Source organism: Numenius arquata, chromosome 2 (assembly GCF_964106895.1).
Source record: "Numenius arquata chromosome 2, bNumArq3.hap1.1, whole genome shotgun sequence".
Lineage (NCBI taxonomy): Eukaryota > Metazoa > Chordata > Aves > Charadriiformes > Scolopacidae > Numenius > Numenius arquata.
The window spans coordinates 78,616,259-78,634,797 of NC_133577.1; the positions used below are offsets into that span (position 1 = coordinate 78,616,259).

The 18,539-nt window shown below is 39.4% G+C and overlaps 1 protein-coding gene across 1 annotated transcript in view; it reads left to right on the forward strand.

Moving 5' to 3' along the window:
- Positions 1-17,199, forward strand: part of GUCY2C (guanylate cyclase 2C) — a 45,211-nt gene extending 28,012 nt beyond the window's left edge. Inside the window, exons 17-27 of the mRNA XM_074168127.1 lie at positions 2,074-2,206; positions 4,036-4,173; positions 7,838-7,926; positions 8,647-8,738; positions 10,330-10,488; positions 11,869-12,061; positions 12,230-12,404; positions 13,365-13,463; positions 14,221-14,315; positions 14,950-15,026; positions 16,584-17,199. Of these exons, the coding sequence (XP_074024228.1) occupies positions 2,074-2,206; positions 4,036-4,173; positions 7,838-7,926; positions 8,647-8,738; positions 10,330-10,488; positions 11,869-12,061; positions 12,230-12,404; positions 13,365-13,463; positions 14,221-14,315; positions 14,950-15,026; positions 16,584-16,758 (1,425 nt within the window). The 3' untranslated portion in view covers positions 16,759-17,199. The remainder of the gene's footprint in view (positions 1-2,073; positions 2,207-4,035; positions 4,174-7,837; positions 7,927-8,646; positions 8,739-10,329; positions 10,489-11,868; positions 12,062-12,229; positions 12,405-13,364; positions 13,464-14,220; positions 14,316-14,949; positions 15,027-16,583) is intronic.
- Positions 17,200-18,539: the final 1,340 nt, after the last annotated feature.

The window sequence follows — 18,539 nt, forward strand, 5'->3', positions numbered from 1 at the left end:
ATGACCGACGAGCTCTGATGAAAGGTCTGCTAAGAAGGAATTGCAGTAATCAAGCCTTGCAGTTATTAGTGCATACACTGTCATTGCAACACAATTCATTAAATAAGGGGCTGCTGCAGGATATTGTGCAAGGGACTGTAATATTCTTACACTGTGTCAGGAAAAGGTTCTCGGTCAGAACTAAGGCTTCAGAGTTTCAGAGCACAGGTTACAAGAATGCCTTGGGGATTTAGGAGCATAGCACTGAAAGCCATTATAAATTTTGAAAATCATATTGTGAGTTCTTAATAGGTTCTCTGTTTTCGGGTATGTGCATAGGATAGTTGGAAGGAAAGAGGAAAAATTTATCAGGCACATCTTTAAGACTTGTGCCTCCAGAAATTGTTAACAGGAAAGCTCTGGTATAAGGAAGTCAAATTACTTTTGCTTGCCATTTGATGCTGAAACCAATTAGGAATTCTGCAGTAGCAATGGGTATATTTCCTGGCTGATGAAAGCAGGTGCTGGAAGAAGGTGCAGCTGGAGAAAATATGACTAAAAGCAGGCAAAACATCCTGGAGAGTGTCATCAGGGCTGCACGATAAAAGCTGCTTAATCAAGAAATATGTTCCTTGGATATAGCATGCATAGTCTCTGTAAATTTTGGCATGGTCCAGATAGGTCCAGGATAACCAGTCCAACAACATTCTTCAGGGATTGCATCTCTTGCAGGCTGCTTGTGTCTCATACATACATTTACTGTGCCCAAACCTCAGCCCATGTCTCCGTGATCTCTTGCAGCATTTGCTAGTATATTCCCACATATGGGTACCAAAGGCGAGAAAAGCCAGCATGTCAAACAGTGTCTTCATGACCACATGAGCTATGTAACCCTGATTAAAGTCTGTCTCCCAGTTATTGTATTCAGAGAAGAAACTAAATAGATATGACTTACCTGCTCTGGCTTCCAAAGAGTATAGATTGTGCTTCATATACTGAGCTACAGAAAAGAGGACTACAGGAAGCAAAACAACCAGCAGTAGGCTATAAGTAGGTGTGGGCTTAAGTAGTTCAGAAGAGAGAGAGGAAACAGAATAAATAATAGCAAGAGGGTGCAAATTAGCATACCTACTCCCTTCTTCAGTTTACGCCCACTTACCCATGTTCTTTTCTTGCTTTGCCTCAGTGCTAGCCCCTTCTCATGTATGATGCCATAGTCTAGTGTCTTAGACTAAATGAGATGAATTCAGAGGTGACGAATAAAAAGGTGGAAACTGCACACCTTTATATACCTTGTGTGTGTTGTGAGTCAAGAGTCTCAATCTCAGGAAATATAGGTGAAACAGTTCTCATGGTGCTCACTTCCGAGTTTAGCTCAGGGATAGCTGACATGTATTGACTAATACAGAGAAAATCATAACCAGTCAGGTCAAAAGAGACCTTTATGATTGTCTAACCTGAGCCCCTGCCTTATATAAGCCTTAGTGTGTCATCTAACACTCTGTGCATTGACCCCCTGCTTTGCAGAAGAGGATCTGCTGCAATGTTTCTGAATGAAGTCTCTGGTGTATGGTAATCTTCAAAGATGATCCAGACAGAAAGAGCAATTCCTCTCACACCTGTGGTGTCCATTGGATGAATATGTAGTTGGAAGCACTTTTTTTTGTGTGACATTCCAACAAATATGTACCAAAAAGGCATTTATTGCAAGTGAAATCAGAACTTCTGTGGGAGGAAATAAATTTTCCTAATTACTTAGTTATGTTATAATCTTATCAAAAACCCAAGATGCTATGTCAGATTTTTGTTAACTAAGAGGAAGGATGGTCTTCCATGACATGATCCTTCTAATGAGCCATGCCCTCATTTCTTAACATGGACTGTTCCTGCCATCTTGGAAAGTCTCCTCTGTAAAATAGTATTTGTTTCTCTCCATGACAGGGAATTGTGATTTATGCATATCCATTGCTGAAGAAGGCCATTTAATTGCTTGGGCATATATTACGCCAATAGGTCGCATTCTTGTTGAGTCTGGTAACAGCTGAGTGTCTCACATGCAGTCTTGCTTTCTTCTTCTTTTATTATCAACCACAGGGGATGTCTTACCTGCACTCAAGCAAAACTGAAGTCCACGGTCGACTCAAATCCACAAACTGTGTAGTAGACAATCGCATGGTAGTGAAGATCACTGATTTTGGCTGTAATTCAATTCTGCCTCCAAGGAAAGGTAAAAACAGAACCAAATTGGACACTCCTTCATGGTTTCCAACCCACTGGAACTTTCTTATATTCATAGTCCAGTAGGGCCGAACTGCATCTTGTACAGAGTACAAAACATATAATGTGATTTTGTTTCATGTAGCAGCCATCATACAAATGCTATCTGAAAACATTGTCTTAACTGAAATAACACAACGAAAAATAATTATTAGCAGATAGATAAAGAAATTAGGCAGTGTAGGTGAAAAGGAAAGATAAATTTTCAACTTATAGTTTAGAAAACAGATTTCACATGTGACTGAGATGCAAGAAACATTTTCAGCATCCAACGCCTTCATGCAAACAGCTCTCTTCAGCAGTAATGCTGAACTTGTGTGAAGAAAAAAAGGAGTTAAGCACCACATGATCTTGTCAGAGATTAGATGCACGCTACCACAGTGTTCTGTGATTTAATTTAAACATTAACACTTGCGACTGATCATCCTTAAAAAAATCTGTAATGATAGGCTATGATAACCTTAATGTATTTCATTCCTTAGGTAGGAATGCAAAAACTATGTGTTGGATCAGATTTGAATAATTTTAACAGCTTTTCTTTACATTCTCTAGTCATCTCATATTCATAGGACATTTCTGTAAAATAGAGCATTCCTTGCTACTCATCTTCTAACTTGATCTTTAGTGAAGAGATGAGCCCATCTGAAATGATGTCATCTGAATCTGTATAGCAGAGCTTGGGGTACAATAAGCACAGCACTGTGCCATAGCTGTCGTATATGATCTGAGAAGAAACTGTGGTTGCAACTGAGTTGAGAGAAAATTTTTACATTCAGACACAAATATGCTCAAAAGTAACAATGAGAACCTTAAAAAAAGTAAGAACAGTGCACTGAATGTAGATGGTCTATTCATTCTTCATTTTACAATTTTCATATTTAAATTTACATTATTATTACATTGTGATGCATTTATCTTCTTTCTTTGCTCATAAGATAAATGTTTTCACAAGCAGCCTCAAAATTTCTGACTAATAGATTTTTTTCCGTGAAGAAAACTTACTGTTTCACAAGACTTCTATAGTTTCATTGTGGCTGGATGTTGCAGCCTGATAGCATATCATTGTCTTCAGGGTCACTGTGTTCAGGTCACTCTTATGATAAATCGCCAGCATGTCATAACAAACTGTCATACCATGGCAGCATTCTGGTCTTGAGGTACAATGGTGCTTGTTGGACTAGAAATACAGATTGATAATTTCTGTAGAAAGAAAGTGGTTATGGGCAGGTAATATTATGTCAGGCTCAAAAGCACTTGAGAATTATTTCAATAGATTCATGATATCAAGGCTGCTGGGAAATATTAAGTCTTCTCATCTGACATCATGTATAACAAACTCCACGTATGTACCTCAATAATTTATGGCTCAGCTCTTTTTTTTTTTTATGGCACTGTCATTCCTTGGTCTTACACAGATGCACAGGCTATTTCTAAGAAGACCATCAAGGTAGCTAAGAAAAGCAAGTCCACTGCCAATAACCATAACTTTTCTGGAGGTGTGAGGGTTTGCATCAACACTGGAAAATAATATGGTCAGCAAATCTCAGACAATTGAAAACTACCACATCAGAGGTTTATCTAACCTGTATTAATGTCAGCTTCTCAAGAAAAATGTTAAAATAGGGAATAAACAGTACCAGTGGGCTCTGGGTTTGATGTAGAAAGAGTAAAAGGAAATATCACTATAGCCAATGGATGCTCTGAGAAGGATCATCCATTTTCAATGACTCCTCTCCCTTTTCCTTTCCCACTGTCCCCTGTTGTCATCTGAATCTTCAGACCTGTGGACAGCTCCTGAGCATCTCCGTGACGCTAATGTATCTCAGAAGGGTGATGTGTACAGCTACGGGATCATTGCCCAAGAAATCATCCTACGCAAGGAGACCTTCTACACTGGGCACTGCCGGGACAACAGAGGTAAATCCATAAATTTCTCCTCCATTGCAGCTTTCTGGGGATGGTGTAGCTGTAACTGGCCCATTCTCCATGTTTTGTGAAAGGCACTGTCTCTGATAGCAGCTTGAACTGCTGCTTCTTTCACTGTGTGATGAATGAAGAGCCTGTTTGAAGGATCTCACTCTGGGGGCCAAATGTCCTTATTCTTTCTGTAAATAAAGTTTGCACTGAGTTTTCTTGCCCTTTCCCCTCCCTCCTCACCTTGGTGACAGCATTACAGAAGTTAACATTATACAATGTTGTCCAGACTTACTGTGACATTTAAAGGCCACAGAGGTTTTTCTATTATGAATTGGGCATAACATATAATAATTCACTCATATTAGGCATTGTAAATCAGCAATGTCAACACAGAACAACAAAAACTCAGCAGCATGACACAAGAACAGTTGGCATTTAAAAACTGGCAATTCAGACTTTATTCATGCCTATCAAAAATAACTTTAGTCATTTAACTTCTGTCAGAAAAAGCACCTCTTCCTGTAGTGCATCCATTAAACTCCATTTTGTACATTTTGTGACATTGTTTTTGACTGGCTAACAGCCCAGTCAGTCCCAGTTCCCAGAATGCAGGCATTATTATATATTAGAACTGACATAAAAGCATGTGTGGGTTTGGGATTTTCCTAGTGACAGTTACCAACAACAAGTATAGACATTGCCTTTACCTCTGAGTCATTCTGATAGATCCGCCTCGCATTTGTTAAAAGATCTAGAGGAGTAGCTGGACAGCCTAATAGCTCTTTTCCTGAGCTACATTTGAGAATAACTTCTGGGACATGTTCATCATCCTACATTATTGCAAACCTATGTTCATACTTGGGGAAACACAGTATTTCACATCACCAACTTTTAAATATAGAAGTAGTCCTAAAAGAGATTAGAAATGCCCGTTCCCCTTCAAGCAAACTCTTCAGGACTCCATGTTTAAGATGAAGTAGAGAAAATAAAAGTCTTTCTATTCCTTTTTCTTGGGCGGAGGCAGGCACAATTCTCATGAAGGCAAGGATTTTACAAATATCACCAAAATAGATGGAAAAAGGAAAGAGCAATGCTCTTCCTTGCTTATTTTGACTTGCAAAGCAAATCCATAGCAAAATATATTCTTTTAACTGTTTGTTCAGCAGTTACAGTCTTTGTGTTGCATTAACAGTTATTAAGTTAGCCCTAGACACAGTGTTTCTGGGCTCTTCTGAGATGTGGTGGCATCCTCCCTGCTCCATATTTGACCCCGGTTGTCATAGTCACAATCTGGTTCCTTGTTTTAACTTTGACCTGTTTCTTAATACTGCATTTTGTCATTTTAGAAAGAATGTTCCTTTCAAATAGCTTTAGGTTAATCTACCCAACTTGAAAGAATTTTTAGCACCTCTAGGTGCTGTTGCTGGAGAGGCCACACATATCAACATGTTTAGTAAGACAGCACTAAGTTTACTGGGCCTGAAGCCTGTTTGGTAAGTCTGAACTCAGTGTAACTTAAAAAAAAATCTGCTTTGTAAACTTCAGTTGAAATTTTAAGTTTTCTATTCAGTGAGGAGATCATTTTCTCCCCAAAGCTTTTTCCTTAAATGCATTAGTAGATGTCTGAGATATATATTGCTGATCTAGTGGCTTCTGGTATTATTCTTGATTTTTGATTATGCAATTTGAGTAAATGTGTTCAGCCTAGTTTCAGCAGTTCATCAAATTTCATGTAACAGAAAGGAATGAGTGCTATTATATATTGCTGCAGTGGCTCCTCATTTAAATGTCTGGATTCACTCATTAGCCAAGATGAGGCAGCAAAAGGCTGGACCATACTTATTCAAACACCTTTGAATTTTGTTTGTGGCATCATCTAACCTTGGAAGAGAGTAGCTCAAACTTGGGGTGACCATTAACTTACAAATATCCAAGATACAAAGAGGGGAAACAATACCAAATTAGAGTCAATGGCAACGGGCAAAGAAAGGACCCTGTTGCATCTTAGATTTACTTGGGTTTTAAGTCTGCAGAAAGCCTTCCAGTGGCTAGGCTATCAGAAGTAAATCTTTGTAAGTTAGAAGACATGATATTGATATTTCAGGACAACTGATATAATCACTTCTCCATGACTTCATTGGCAGCAGCAAGGACTATGTTCAGATTTTAAAAGAGTTATTTAAAAAAACTGTTGCTAGCCTCCGTCCACCAACTTAGGAAAACTAAACTCAACTTCCAGGTACTCATTGAGCCAATTTTCTTAACCTGCAAATACGTATCAATCAACTTAACATACAATAATATTGCTACTTATGAGAGAAAAGAAGTCCCAAAAAGAAGTCCCCAAAAGACAATGGGCATCCAGAACTGGATTTCTAATGTACAGAAATAACTAGGTCCTAGACATCTTCAATGACTTCTCTGGAAGACAGCTGTTAGGCCAGCTGGTTTCTCCACTCTTCTGCAGAAACACCTCATTCACTGTTCCGGACTACGAAATCTTGTTATGTACCAACACTCAATTCAAGCTGCCCCCTTGTTCCACTACTGTCTGCCACTGGCTAATTGCAGTGTTGCTAATAGTTGCTGTTACTTCTGCTCCCAGGTGTGTGCACAGCACAGAAATCCAACACATTCCTCTTGCATGCATGGGACTTACACAGATTGTTCTGTCTCTTAGCCCACAGAGGACTCTACACTCCACAGCATTTGGGAGACTCAGGTCTCCTGCTCCTTCTCTTATCTGTAATTTCTGTACCACAAAGCTGGAAGCTACTGCATCTTTTTAGGGTGATTGTGTATACTGAGCATGCTTAGCCATCCTTAGCTGCTTTAGACTTGCACGTACCATCACGATTACAAACCTTCCTCATCTCTTTATATGCTTCCTCCAGTAAAACTGTTTCCCAAATATAATCAGACATTATTAATAAATGTGTTTCACGCTTGTTCACGGATCCCTTTCAGTTTTTCTTTCTCTCCCTCAAAGGTTAAAGATTGCTTCTCTTAACTCCCTCCCTCTGGAACTCTTGAGGTCTGGAGGAGAAGGACAGAGAGAGATATTTTTGCTTCAGCACTCACTTACTGTGCTTAAATTGAGTTGTGCAAACACAGCCTGCATTCTGCTATGTTCAGAATCCAAATAACTTTCATAAAACCAATTTCATGAATAAGAGTAAAAATGAGCTAACAAATGCAGTGCTTTTAAACCATACACGTTAATAGCCTAGTTTTAAGGAGGCTGAGCATCTGTGGGATGATTTGAACTGCTCTGATGAGAGTTGTATGTCTCTACCCGTTCAATCAAGTTGCAATGGGCTTTTCACATTGTTTTTCACTATAGCTATACTTCATGCTGAGAGGCACACTAATAATGCCTAACGTTCATTTGGGAAGATGCCATAACCATGTCTACCGTGACCAATAAATACTCATGCATGTTCCTATTCATTTTGCTTTCAGGGGCCTTCAAGTCTGCCTATTTTGATCTTGTGCCATATATTTAGAAAAGCTCCAAAGCTGAAATGCACATAAAAATAAGCAAACTGTTGTCAAGGCTTCTGTTTGTACAGTAACTTGTACCATCATAGGACGCTATCCACAAGGAATGTCCTTCGTATGTTTTTTTTTTTGTTTAAAACTTTGCATCTCTTTTCTGTGTTAGAGAAACTTTACAGAGTGGAGAGTGGCAAAGGAGCGAAGCCTTTTCGACCAGACCTGTCCTTGGAAACAGTGGGAGAAAGAGACATGGAAGTAAGCTAATAATTAACTAAGCCATTTTCTGGGTAAAGGGTGGAAGTCCTGGCCAAACTAGAGCTCATGATCATGAGAGGATGAAAGCTATGCACGTTTTATGCCAAATGCCCTAACCTCATGGGAAAAAAAAGGTATTCTACAGTTGTTACCAGTGAAATGAAATACAGCTTACAAAAATTATTTCACTGGAAAGAAATGGACACTTATATGGTGCTACTCTTCTGACCTATTTTAGATATCTTTAAGATGGGATGAATCACACCTCAAGTATACCTCTCTCCACTGATTATATAGTCCCTAAGGCTTCTTGCTCAGGTGAAAATATCTGTATTGTAGACATCCACATATTCAGCAATGTACCCCATTCTTTTTGGCTGAATCACCTGTTGCTGAAAAATTCCAAACTCAGGATATTTGAAATATAATTACCACAGCATTTACCTCCATGTCAATAACTGCCAGACCAGATCCGTTTACTTGCCTTTCATTTGTGTATTGCAAATTCAAGTTGAGATCATGTCAATAGTCACCACAGAGTTAAGTTTAAGATGCCTGCAATGAGTGTCCTAACCATAGATTCAAAACAGTTAGTCACACATTTCAATATGTTGCCAGTCAAGAGTAACCGGAAATTCCCTAATGAACTAGTACTGTTTAGCACCATTATCCTTCTATATCCATTACTCAGGTGGACTTTCCTTGAATTCTTGTTTGAAGGTGTATACACTAGTGAAGAGCTGCTGGGAGGAAGATCCAGAGAAAAGGCCTGACTTTAAGAAAATTGAGAGTACTCTGGCTAAAATATTCAGGTGAGCAGCAGGGGCTCTGTTTTTTAAGATGCTCCAAAGTCCTCCTAAGTGTTAGAAAGCTCATATATTTAAGTATGTAAGCTGATGTGATTATGATTCAGTCAGTGGAAAAACTATGTGTCTTCACTTAGATCCTCTTTTATTCTCTGGAAGAAATGTAGGTGAGTACGTGTGTACGTATACGTACATGTGTGTACATGAGCATCTATGCGTGTATTAGCTTAGTGAGGGTAAGATGATCACCATACCTCAAATTGGTACATTGTGAAAGTAGCAAGCTGGATAATTAGAGATTTAAAACATTCAAGTAATTCACCCCCTGTCCCTAGTCAAAAGTCAGATAGTGACTCATGTTGTCTAAGTTTTGGGAAATGAATGCACATAAATGTTTGGAGGATGATTAGACAGTTTGGATGAGCTGAGTTGTGCCACAAATGAGTTTGGATGGTCCCAAATTAAGCTGACTACAAGTGTTGGGTTGTAACTCAACAGAAGTATTAATTACAGGGTTTTGTTGGTATAAAGTTGTGGGATAATAAGGGCCATAGCTTATTAGCCCCCTGAATAAACCCTGGGGGCTTATACAAGCCTTTCACCTGGCCAATGCTCCATTGTTCCTACAGAGTTTGATCTGGATTAATTAATTTGATGTCTGAGCAGTGAGCTTTTAATCATTTATCTTGGGAAATTGCTCCTCAGTTTTAAAGCTCTCCTCACCAACAGAAGGCCAACTGCACTATGCATAACTGAAAGTATCAGTTGAATAATCCTACTGCAGCTGAATAGAAGGGCGTCCTGGTTCTGCTCCTAAGCCTCCCTCCTACAAAAGCAAAGAGGTTTCCTCTTGCCACATGCAACACAGTGTTCTCCTCATAGGAGGTCTGAGATGGTGCACCCCGTCATAAAGATTTGCTTAAAGTAAGAGTGGTTTTAAAGTCCACTTGGGTGCAATACAAATCTGACTCTTGCAGCCAGCCTGGCCCCATCTACTTTGAGACTGCTTTGGTGAGTGCAGGCTGCCCAGACAAACAGGGGTTATGAGTGGCTCATGTTACCATATTTTTGCTTCCACGACTTAGTAAACCGGAGTCTGCAAGATCTTGTGAGCAAAACTAGCCCAGGGGCTGCTAATTGTTCCATGGAATTGTTCTGTCTTCCACACAGGCAGCCCCAAATTGTCTTAATCTTGCTGAAGTCCCCATCTAAACATTGTATGTAATTTTCTACCTACTATCTTTAGCTTCCTCTCAGGATTTGAGCTTGTCAGTTACTCTTTACAAATGAATGTTGATGGATTACTGGAGGTAATATGGAGTTTGCAATATTAGCAGGGCTAGGTGATTTAAGGGTGCTTTAAGAATTACCAGCTCCAAGTGACAAGTGTGAATCACAGGCTTTCAATTCATACACGTAAGTCCTCCAAGCAAGAAAAAGAATGATGCACTCGAGGCACTTTGCATTCTAACTACATGGAAGTCAAACACTGGAGAAGTTTTCTGTTGCACCTTTTTTGTCTGCTTTTTGTCTCTCTCAACAATGTGCTTCCATCAGTCTTTTCTTGTTTGCTCCTGTGTATTTCTGTTATTTGCAGTAACTACCATGGCCAGACCAATGAAAGCTACATGGATACCCTCATTCGGCGTCTACAGCTGTATTCCCGGAACCTGGAGCACCTGGTGGAGGAAAGGACGGAGCTATACAAAGCAGAGCGAGACAGAGCAGACAGGCTTAACTTCATGTTACTTCCAAGGTAACTGGCCAGGAGGATTTTCACGGACATGCTATTTACATATATCATCTGATTCTTGGAGAGTGGGGGTTGGGATCAATATTAATCTTCTATTTCCTTCCCCTCTAATCGGATCCTGCTAGGGAGGAAAGAATAATAAACTTTCCTTGAGGACTCCACCCTATGGTGGAGTTTCATGCCAAGATGGTATTGGGACCCATTATCTTCCTCTACTTCTCTTCATGCACAGGATCTTCCTTTCCAGCACAAACCTCTTTTTCATTGCCTTCCTGAGAACACATCGATCGACAGTTATCCCACATCACAGAGCTCTGTTCTGCTCCAGCATCTTGCCAGGTAGAAGGAGTATCTCCAGCTGGAGAGCAGGAGTGCAGTCCAACTTCAGGCTGGGGTTTAGTAATGCAACAGAGGGGCTGAGATGAACTGGGCCAGACTGAGCTAGATGCATGCTTCACAGTATGGTATAGGCCAAGTATTATTGATATTGTAATATTGGTAATACCAGTAATTTTGGTATTGCATACATTTGGAATAGTAAAACTATCCTGGTATGTCATTACTAGTTTCAAGGGTATTTAAGTAGTCAGGGTATTGATTTTATGACTCAACAAAAAATGTGTCTGTTCCATCCAGTTTTGGGGAAAATTTGAAATGATCTGGCTGTGTAAACTGTGTGACAAGGAATCTGTGTTTCCTTCCACTGTTTTTGTTCTTACCATGCTATTATTGTCTCATTGTAGATGGAACACAGCATTGTGCAACACCTATAATTTTCTGGGTCTCTTTCAGTTATTCTCTTCTAATATCTCCACCAGGAACAGATATTTTTCTGGATTTAGAAATGCAAGAAAACGAAGGTCCCTCTAAATAGATATTGACTGTCATGTTATTGAATTTTTATTCCATAAAATTATCTGACTATGATATCTCATCTGAAACCAGGATGAGGTGATGTAATTATCAGAATGAAAATACTTCTACGCTGGGGAAATAGAAAAACATGTCTGTTCTTACTTATTGTAGGTGGGTAGAATGTAGGTCTACATGTCAGAATTTTCAGAATTTCAGTTTTAAATTGGACTCAATATCCCTATTTCTGACTTAAGAAGCTCAGTTTCCTGTCCCTCAGTTTCCTCATGGCTATTAACACACTTGGATTTTGTAAGGCTGTAGTGCATTAATTAACATTAGTAAGTGCTTTGAGGTCCCTGGCTGAAAGGCATTATGGACATCTAAAATGTGATTACTGTAGCAGTTTTCAGCAAAATATCTGATGTTTCCAACACAGAAAGCAATTATGTGGTTGGGTTGCATGAAAAAATACCTTTAATATTAAACACAGACTACTCATCTGTCTCCCTGCCTTCTCTATTTCCACAGGCCAGTAGTAAAGTCTTTGAAGGAGACTGGCCTGGTAGAGCCAGAGCTATTTGAAGAAGTCACTATCTACTTCAGTGACATTGTTGGCTTCACCACACTCTGCAAATACAGCACCCCTATGGAGGTGGTAGATATGCTGAATGATATCTACAAGAACTTTGACCACATTCTTGACCATCATGATGTTTACAAGGTGATTAGCTCTGCAGTTTTGCTCAGTTAACAACCAGGGGACACACAAATCAAATTGGATGATATGGTGGATTTGGGAATCTGCCTCCTAAGCAAAGACAAAAGAGAGAAAAACAGGTCAAGATTACCTCATGTCTGCAGGTAGCGAGTTCTAATTTTGTCTCCACAGGTGGAGACCATTGGTGATGCTTACATGGTGGTGAGCGGTTTACCAAAGAGGAACGGCAACCGGCATGCCGTAGACATCTCCATGATGGCTCTGGACATCCTCAGCTTTATGGGATCTTTTGAACTGAGACATCTGCCGGGTCTGCCTGTTTGGATTCGCATTGGAATTCACTCTGGTACACAGTAGTGCTAGATCAACACTGACAATGTTGTTGCCTTGTTTTTGAAAAGAATAGACATCCATAGAAGATCTGGTAGTACATTATACAGAACTGGTCTCCTCATGAAGAATCTGGTTGAAAACAATGTACCTGGAGGAAGAGCAATAGAAGTAAATAAGCCACTGGTTTGCTCCCCCATAGTGAAATAGCCCATACTCATTCATTCATAGCTTAAGTCAGTAGCTAGGAAGAGCAACTGCCACTGTTCCTGGTATGATTAAGCCAGTTGTATCAAATAAGCATTCGCAGATCACTCTTTCCTGACCAAAGCAGAGATCAGCCATGGCCAGATATGCTTGTCTAGCCACAAAGTGCAGGCCTGTATTTTATACTTTCAGAGGCAAAAATTCTGACAAGCCTACGTGGGAATTCATGTTTTAATTAATCCATAAAAATAATTTTTCTCAAAGAGGAACTACAGATAGCTCAAGCAGACAGCTCCCAAGTACTTTGAGAAATTTTATCTTTTCATTTTTATTTGTTTCAACAACCAGATGAACACCAGCTGCCAAGGGAGGAACGTATCAGTGAAAGTGACTGAAGCACTGGGAAACCCTTTGAGGCTCCACTATGTACCCCTCCATAATGAAGCTTATTTTCTTTTCCTCTTGCTTCCAAAACTGACAGTTAGTACTCTGTGTTTTTTTCTGCACAAAAAGTGTGCTTAAATACAATGAACACTGTGCAGCCATGTCCTTTTTATGCTCTTTATTGGATTATGCAAGATGAGCAGAGCTAGGCTTGGTTTGGAGTGGAAGGGGAGACCACCAGATACTTTGGGAAGTGAGGTACAGAGTATTGTCATTGGTGAGGAATGCAAAGCACCAGCAGGTACTGCTCTGCATCAGTGAGAGACCTTCTAAGCAAATTGTGTCTTGATTCACCTTTTTTTCATTCTCTGCATCCCCTTTCTAGGTCCATGTGCGGCTGGTGTGGTCGGAATAAAAATGCCTCGTTACTGTTTGTTTGGAGATACAGTGAATACAGCTTCACGGATGGAATCCACAGGCTTGCGTAAGGAATTAATTTTAGCTGTCAGTGTAACAGGACCAAAGGCTATTGGTTAGTTTGGGACCGAAGTGTCTGTTTTCAGCTGAGAACAACTTATTATCCACTCGCAGAAGTTTTAAAGATTAAGAAGCCCTATTTGTTTTGATTACCAATTGTTTCACTGTCCTGCTGGGCAATTAAGGATTGTTCCTTGTTCATGCTTCAGTGCTGGTAATGGGGAGTACACAGGCTGGTTTCTTGGCTGAGTTCCTGTGGAAGATACGATACTTATGTGTCTGGTGTTTAATTTTACTCTATGAAAGGTAGATTTTAGTTTGACCTAGAATTGCGTTACAGCTCTGTTGCGTAAATATGCTGACTGTATATTTTAAGTTGAAGCAATTATGTCTTCAATTTCACCATTAGGGAACTGTGCCAAGAGCCAGTTTGTCTTCCGTGCAGTGTCTTCACAGGACTATTCTCTGTATAGGACACTCCCAATTATTCTTTTCTCTTTTGGCATCTAAATACTACAGAAATCACGGTCATCTGTATTTCAGATCAATGGCTGTACCCCCTATTCCTCCCTAGATACAATGCTATGTAGTGGAGTCAGAGTTTTCATACAGTGGTGTAATCGATTCTCATTTAATTTTACTCTCAGAATTTATGTTGATAGTAATTGGAGGAGCTTCTGCTATAGCACCAATTTTCACATATACTTAATATGATGCTGTGGTTCATTTCCAGATTGAGCTTTAGTTGTGTTTATATTTTTTAGCTTTAAGGATTCATGTAAGTGGTTCCACTATTAACATCCTGAAAAGAACAGATTGCAGATTCCAGTATGAAGTGAGAGGAGAAACGTACCTGAAGGTAACTTCTACCATGCACATGCATGAACACAGAGAAGAGAAGTAGTGTAAAAGTACTATATATCTGAGAGTAACCTGCAACTTAATTAACAGCCGGGGAACAAGGGTTACTGATCAACTGGTATCACAGTGTCTAGTGGTTGAAGATGCTTCTATAAAGACAATGCAGGCAATGAGGAGCTCCCTAAGTCACAAATTAAAGCAACATAAAGATGTGGAGAATAAACAAAACATACCATTTGTAACAGAAAATTGTGGAGTGAATTAATCGGATGGAAGGGAAGCTGAATCTGTCATTAATTTGCTCATGCTCCGGTATCTGACTGTCTATCTACCAACCCATTTATTTCAGTCAGTTACGCTTGGCAGATGTCTGTACTTAGGAGCTGACGGCAGGCAGCACAGCTCACCTCTCCCATGGCGTGTGTTTCAGGCCATGGAACAAGGCAGCGGGTGTGCAGCTGCATCTCCCCCATTATTCTTCTTCTCACATCTGATGTTTAATCCTTTCCTGTGAGCAACAGTTACCGAAAACAAGCAAAGAAAAACACAGTATTATTTATGTAAATTAACTACAGGAAATTGCATTCCAATCCCTAAATTGTGCTTTCTCTTCTTTTGTCATATATATTTAGGGCAGAGGAACAGAGATTACCTACTGGTTGACGGGTACTGAGGACAAGAAATACAATCTCCCAACACCTCCTTCTGTGTAAGATGATTTTGTTTTGTGTGAAAACGGAAGAGAAATTCACACTCTGTGCACTTTAGCCTTCACTATTCCTCCCTGGCACTTGTGGTTTTTTAATACCACTCAACTTGCCTTTGGTAGTTAGAGACTTAACGGTGTATGTGCATATAAACATATGTAAATATTCATGACGAGATTATACATATGACAAAGGTTATTTGTATATATAAGTGCTAAACAGGTTCATTTTCTTGGAAGGGAAATAAGACTTATGCTTTGGTAAGTGCAAGAGACAGACAGAAAAATGAAAAACATTCAAGTTCCCAAAACTTGAGTCCTAATGGCACCTGTGTGTGACAGTACAGTGAGAGGAGGATAACTGCAACTGAATGTGCTCTGTTATACCATGTTATGCCTGTAAGCTCTTGTTGGGGAATTTGTAGGAGGAATGAAACTTGAGGATTTTGAGTAGTATTCTGCAGAAGAGATGGACAAAGTTACTGTAGTATTTATGCAAAGGCGTCTTTGGCGTAAAAAGTCTTTAAAAGCTGAACAAATGCTTACTTTCTAACATATAAGTTATCAAGAAAAAAAAAAAAAAGAGGTTGATATCCTGGAACTGAGCTATCATTTTGCATTAGTATTGAATAAAATTTAGTAATAGTGGAAGTGTTGTTTTTGAGAAACCATGCAAAATTGAAGTCAGGATAAATGGTTGCGTGTATTTCACGTGTATTTTGCATACAAGTACTGCATTATCTCCTGCAAACTCACTAAACGTGTAAGTTTGTCACTTTCTGCTCTCAACTCCTGTGTACAGTCACTCCTTACTAAGTGGGAATTTGCTGCCATCTGCTTTGAAATGACAGTGTTTCTGTACAACCTGAAGGAATTATATAAAGTACAATTGTTTGTCTCCAGGCTGAGCAGGAAATTACTCTTTTGTAAACTCAGAACTCCTTTTTTGAATTAATATGACCACTTGAGACTATCAGAATTATCGGATTGGCAATTCTATTCAACTACTGAAAGTACCTCTTGAGCTGGATTACTGTGGTCAGTGACGTTTTTGGTTTTGCTTCCTCATATAGGCTGTGACTGATAAAATTGCCCCTTAAAATTGTCATATATGGGGTACTCCAGCAAAAGCCAGACACACTGCAGAAATTTGTGAAAAGGGGCAACTGCAGGCCCCTGAAGTTGAATAGTGGAAGTGCTGGCACCAGTAACAGTGTTGAGAACTAGAATCTATTTTGATTTGGAGTTAATCTAATTAATTCGTGTCTTCCTTTTCCTGCAAATGATGCTGATTTTTCTTAAGGTTTATTATGACACATCTGCAGACCTCCTGTGCAGAGACAGTGAACCATACTATCTGAAAAAAATCACATGTAAATCCTGAATTCTGTTCCCAAATCCAGAACCTGAATTTGGTTCTGCCTAACACTTTCTATCAGTAGTGTGTGAATGTCGTGAAGATAAACATAGGATAGAAATGTTTAAAAACCACTGCAGATATGGGAATCACTAGAAAGATGGGAATCACTGATTATTTTTTTTCCATCCTGTCTCTTTCAGGGAGAATCAGCAGCGGTTACAAGATGACTTAGCAGAGATGATAACAAATATTCTTCAGAAAAGGGAAAGTGAAGGGTTCAAGCCAAGGGAGCTTTCACGGGTAGCTAGTTACCGATCAGGTACCCTGGAATACCTACAACTGGCCAGCACAGAGAAAAATGCCACGTATCTTTAAAACTGGGTGTCCAGTGTGACTCAAAAAGCTGCAGCAACTCTCCGGAGTACTTCATGTGAAGGGTGGAGGCTTATACTCTCAGCTAGAGGAGAAAGAAAATACCTTTTCAGGCATCTTTTCTACCATCCGACCTGCTAGCAGTAAATTAAACCTCTCTTCACTGTAACGTCAAAATTGTTGGATGACTTCAGTAGGACACATGCAGCCTGATTTGAGGTAAATGAAAATATCTGCACTTGAGTCTGGAAAATATGGGGTTTTGGGGTTTGGTTAGTTTTTAAAATGTGATAGCCTGCTCAGTAATCCAATTCTGAAAATATTCACAGCAAAGCCTTAATTTGTCATGATTTTAAAATGTTATATTTAATTTGTAATTTTTATTTGAAGAAAGATTTGCTATAATATATTGAAAATAACATTAAACATATCACATGTAAATCCTGAATATGTTGCCATTTTGCTGCTTCTGTTGTTTTCCCGTGTCTCATGTGTTTTGTTTAATCAAGCTGACTTTGTTCAAGAGACAACACTTCTGTTATTTACCTTGGGAGATTACTCCAGAAGTTGTATGGTTTCTAAAGCTTATCTGAATCTCTTGGGGCTGAAAAATGAAACTGGAAATCTTGCAAAACCGGACCCTTTCGTATCTTTTCTCCACTTCTGCTTCTGCTCCCAAACGAGAAGTGCAACAGAAATGAAGGAAACAAACTTATCTGAATTTCTTAAACCTCAGAAACTTTCAATTCAACTTTTGGATGAAGTTACACAATGAGGCAGAACTCAGGTTTTACTGAAATTACTTGCTCATTAACTGACACCATGACATTTACAAACAGCTTTAAAAAGCAACCAAAGCGCAGGTGACGCATGTAAAAGAAAATCAGCATTCACATGAAGGGATAACAACTAGGGAGTTAAATTTTTGCAAAGGCCTCTTAGGCATTCATGGTTTTCAAAGCAGAGCTACTTCTTTCACCATTGCTAAATACCAGTCAGTATTCAAAACATAAAACTTGGTGCAAAATCATTCTTATTTTTTAGAACAGCATTTTTGTCCAAGTAAACAATGGAAAAATGTTAAAAAAAGAGGAAGCCAGTTGCCTGTATTTTTTCTTTATCAACCTAAACTGGCTTTGTAAGAATACACATACACACACAAAAAGAACAACCTACATGTAAATAGACATATCTCAAGTGCAAAGATTCCTGGAAAAATTAACCCGGGGGTGCTGTAGGGTTTATACTCTTGCTTAATGATTGCAAATTCCTACCCCCTGGAAAACGATATAGACAGAAATAGCAGACAGCATGTAACCAACAACCACAGCTTTCAGATTGTATGTAACCAATCTTAAACTTGGGCTGGCACTAATACCATACCACTACTTCTTGGGACTGTGTCCTAATGGAAGTGTTCATTGGGATAAGGATAGAAAAAAAATGACTGGCATTCTAAAATTGGTGTACATTAAAAGAACTACCAGTACAGTAAAAAAGTATAAAGTCTGCTATTTCTTGCGCTGTGGTGCCAATCAACAAGCTTCGTCTGTATGTCTGCATTCTTGGGTGCGACTGCTGTGCTGCTTGGCACCACTGGGCTATTCTGGCTGCCGTATCTGATACGCTCAGCAAGCGTAGCTGCAAGACAGTGACAAGCGTTGGGACTCCTCAGGCCTGAAGAAACCCACTCCACTACCACTACTATCTTAAGCAGAGTCACTCTCATCTTTGAAGTAAGTCTATTTTTAAAGAGGAGTTTTATGGGTCCCATTCTTGACACC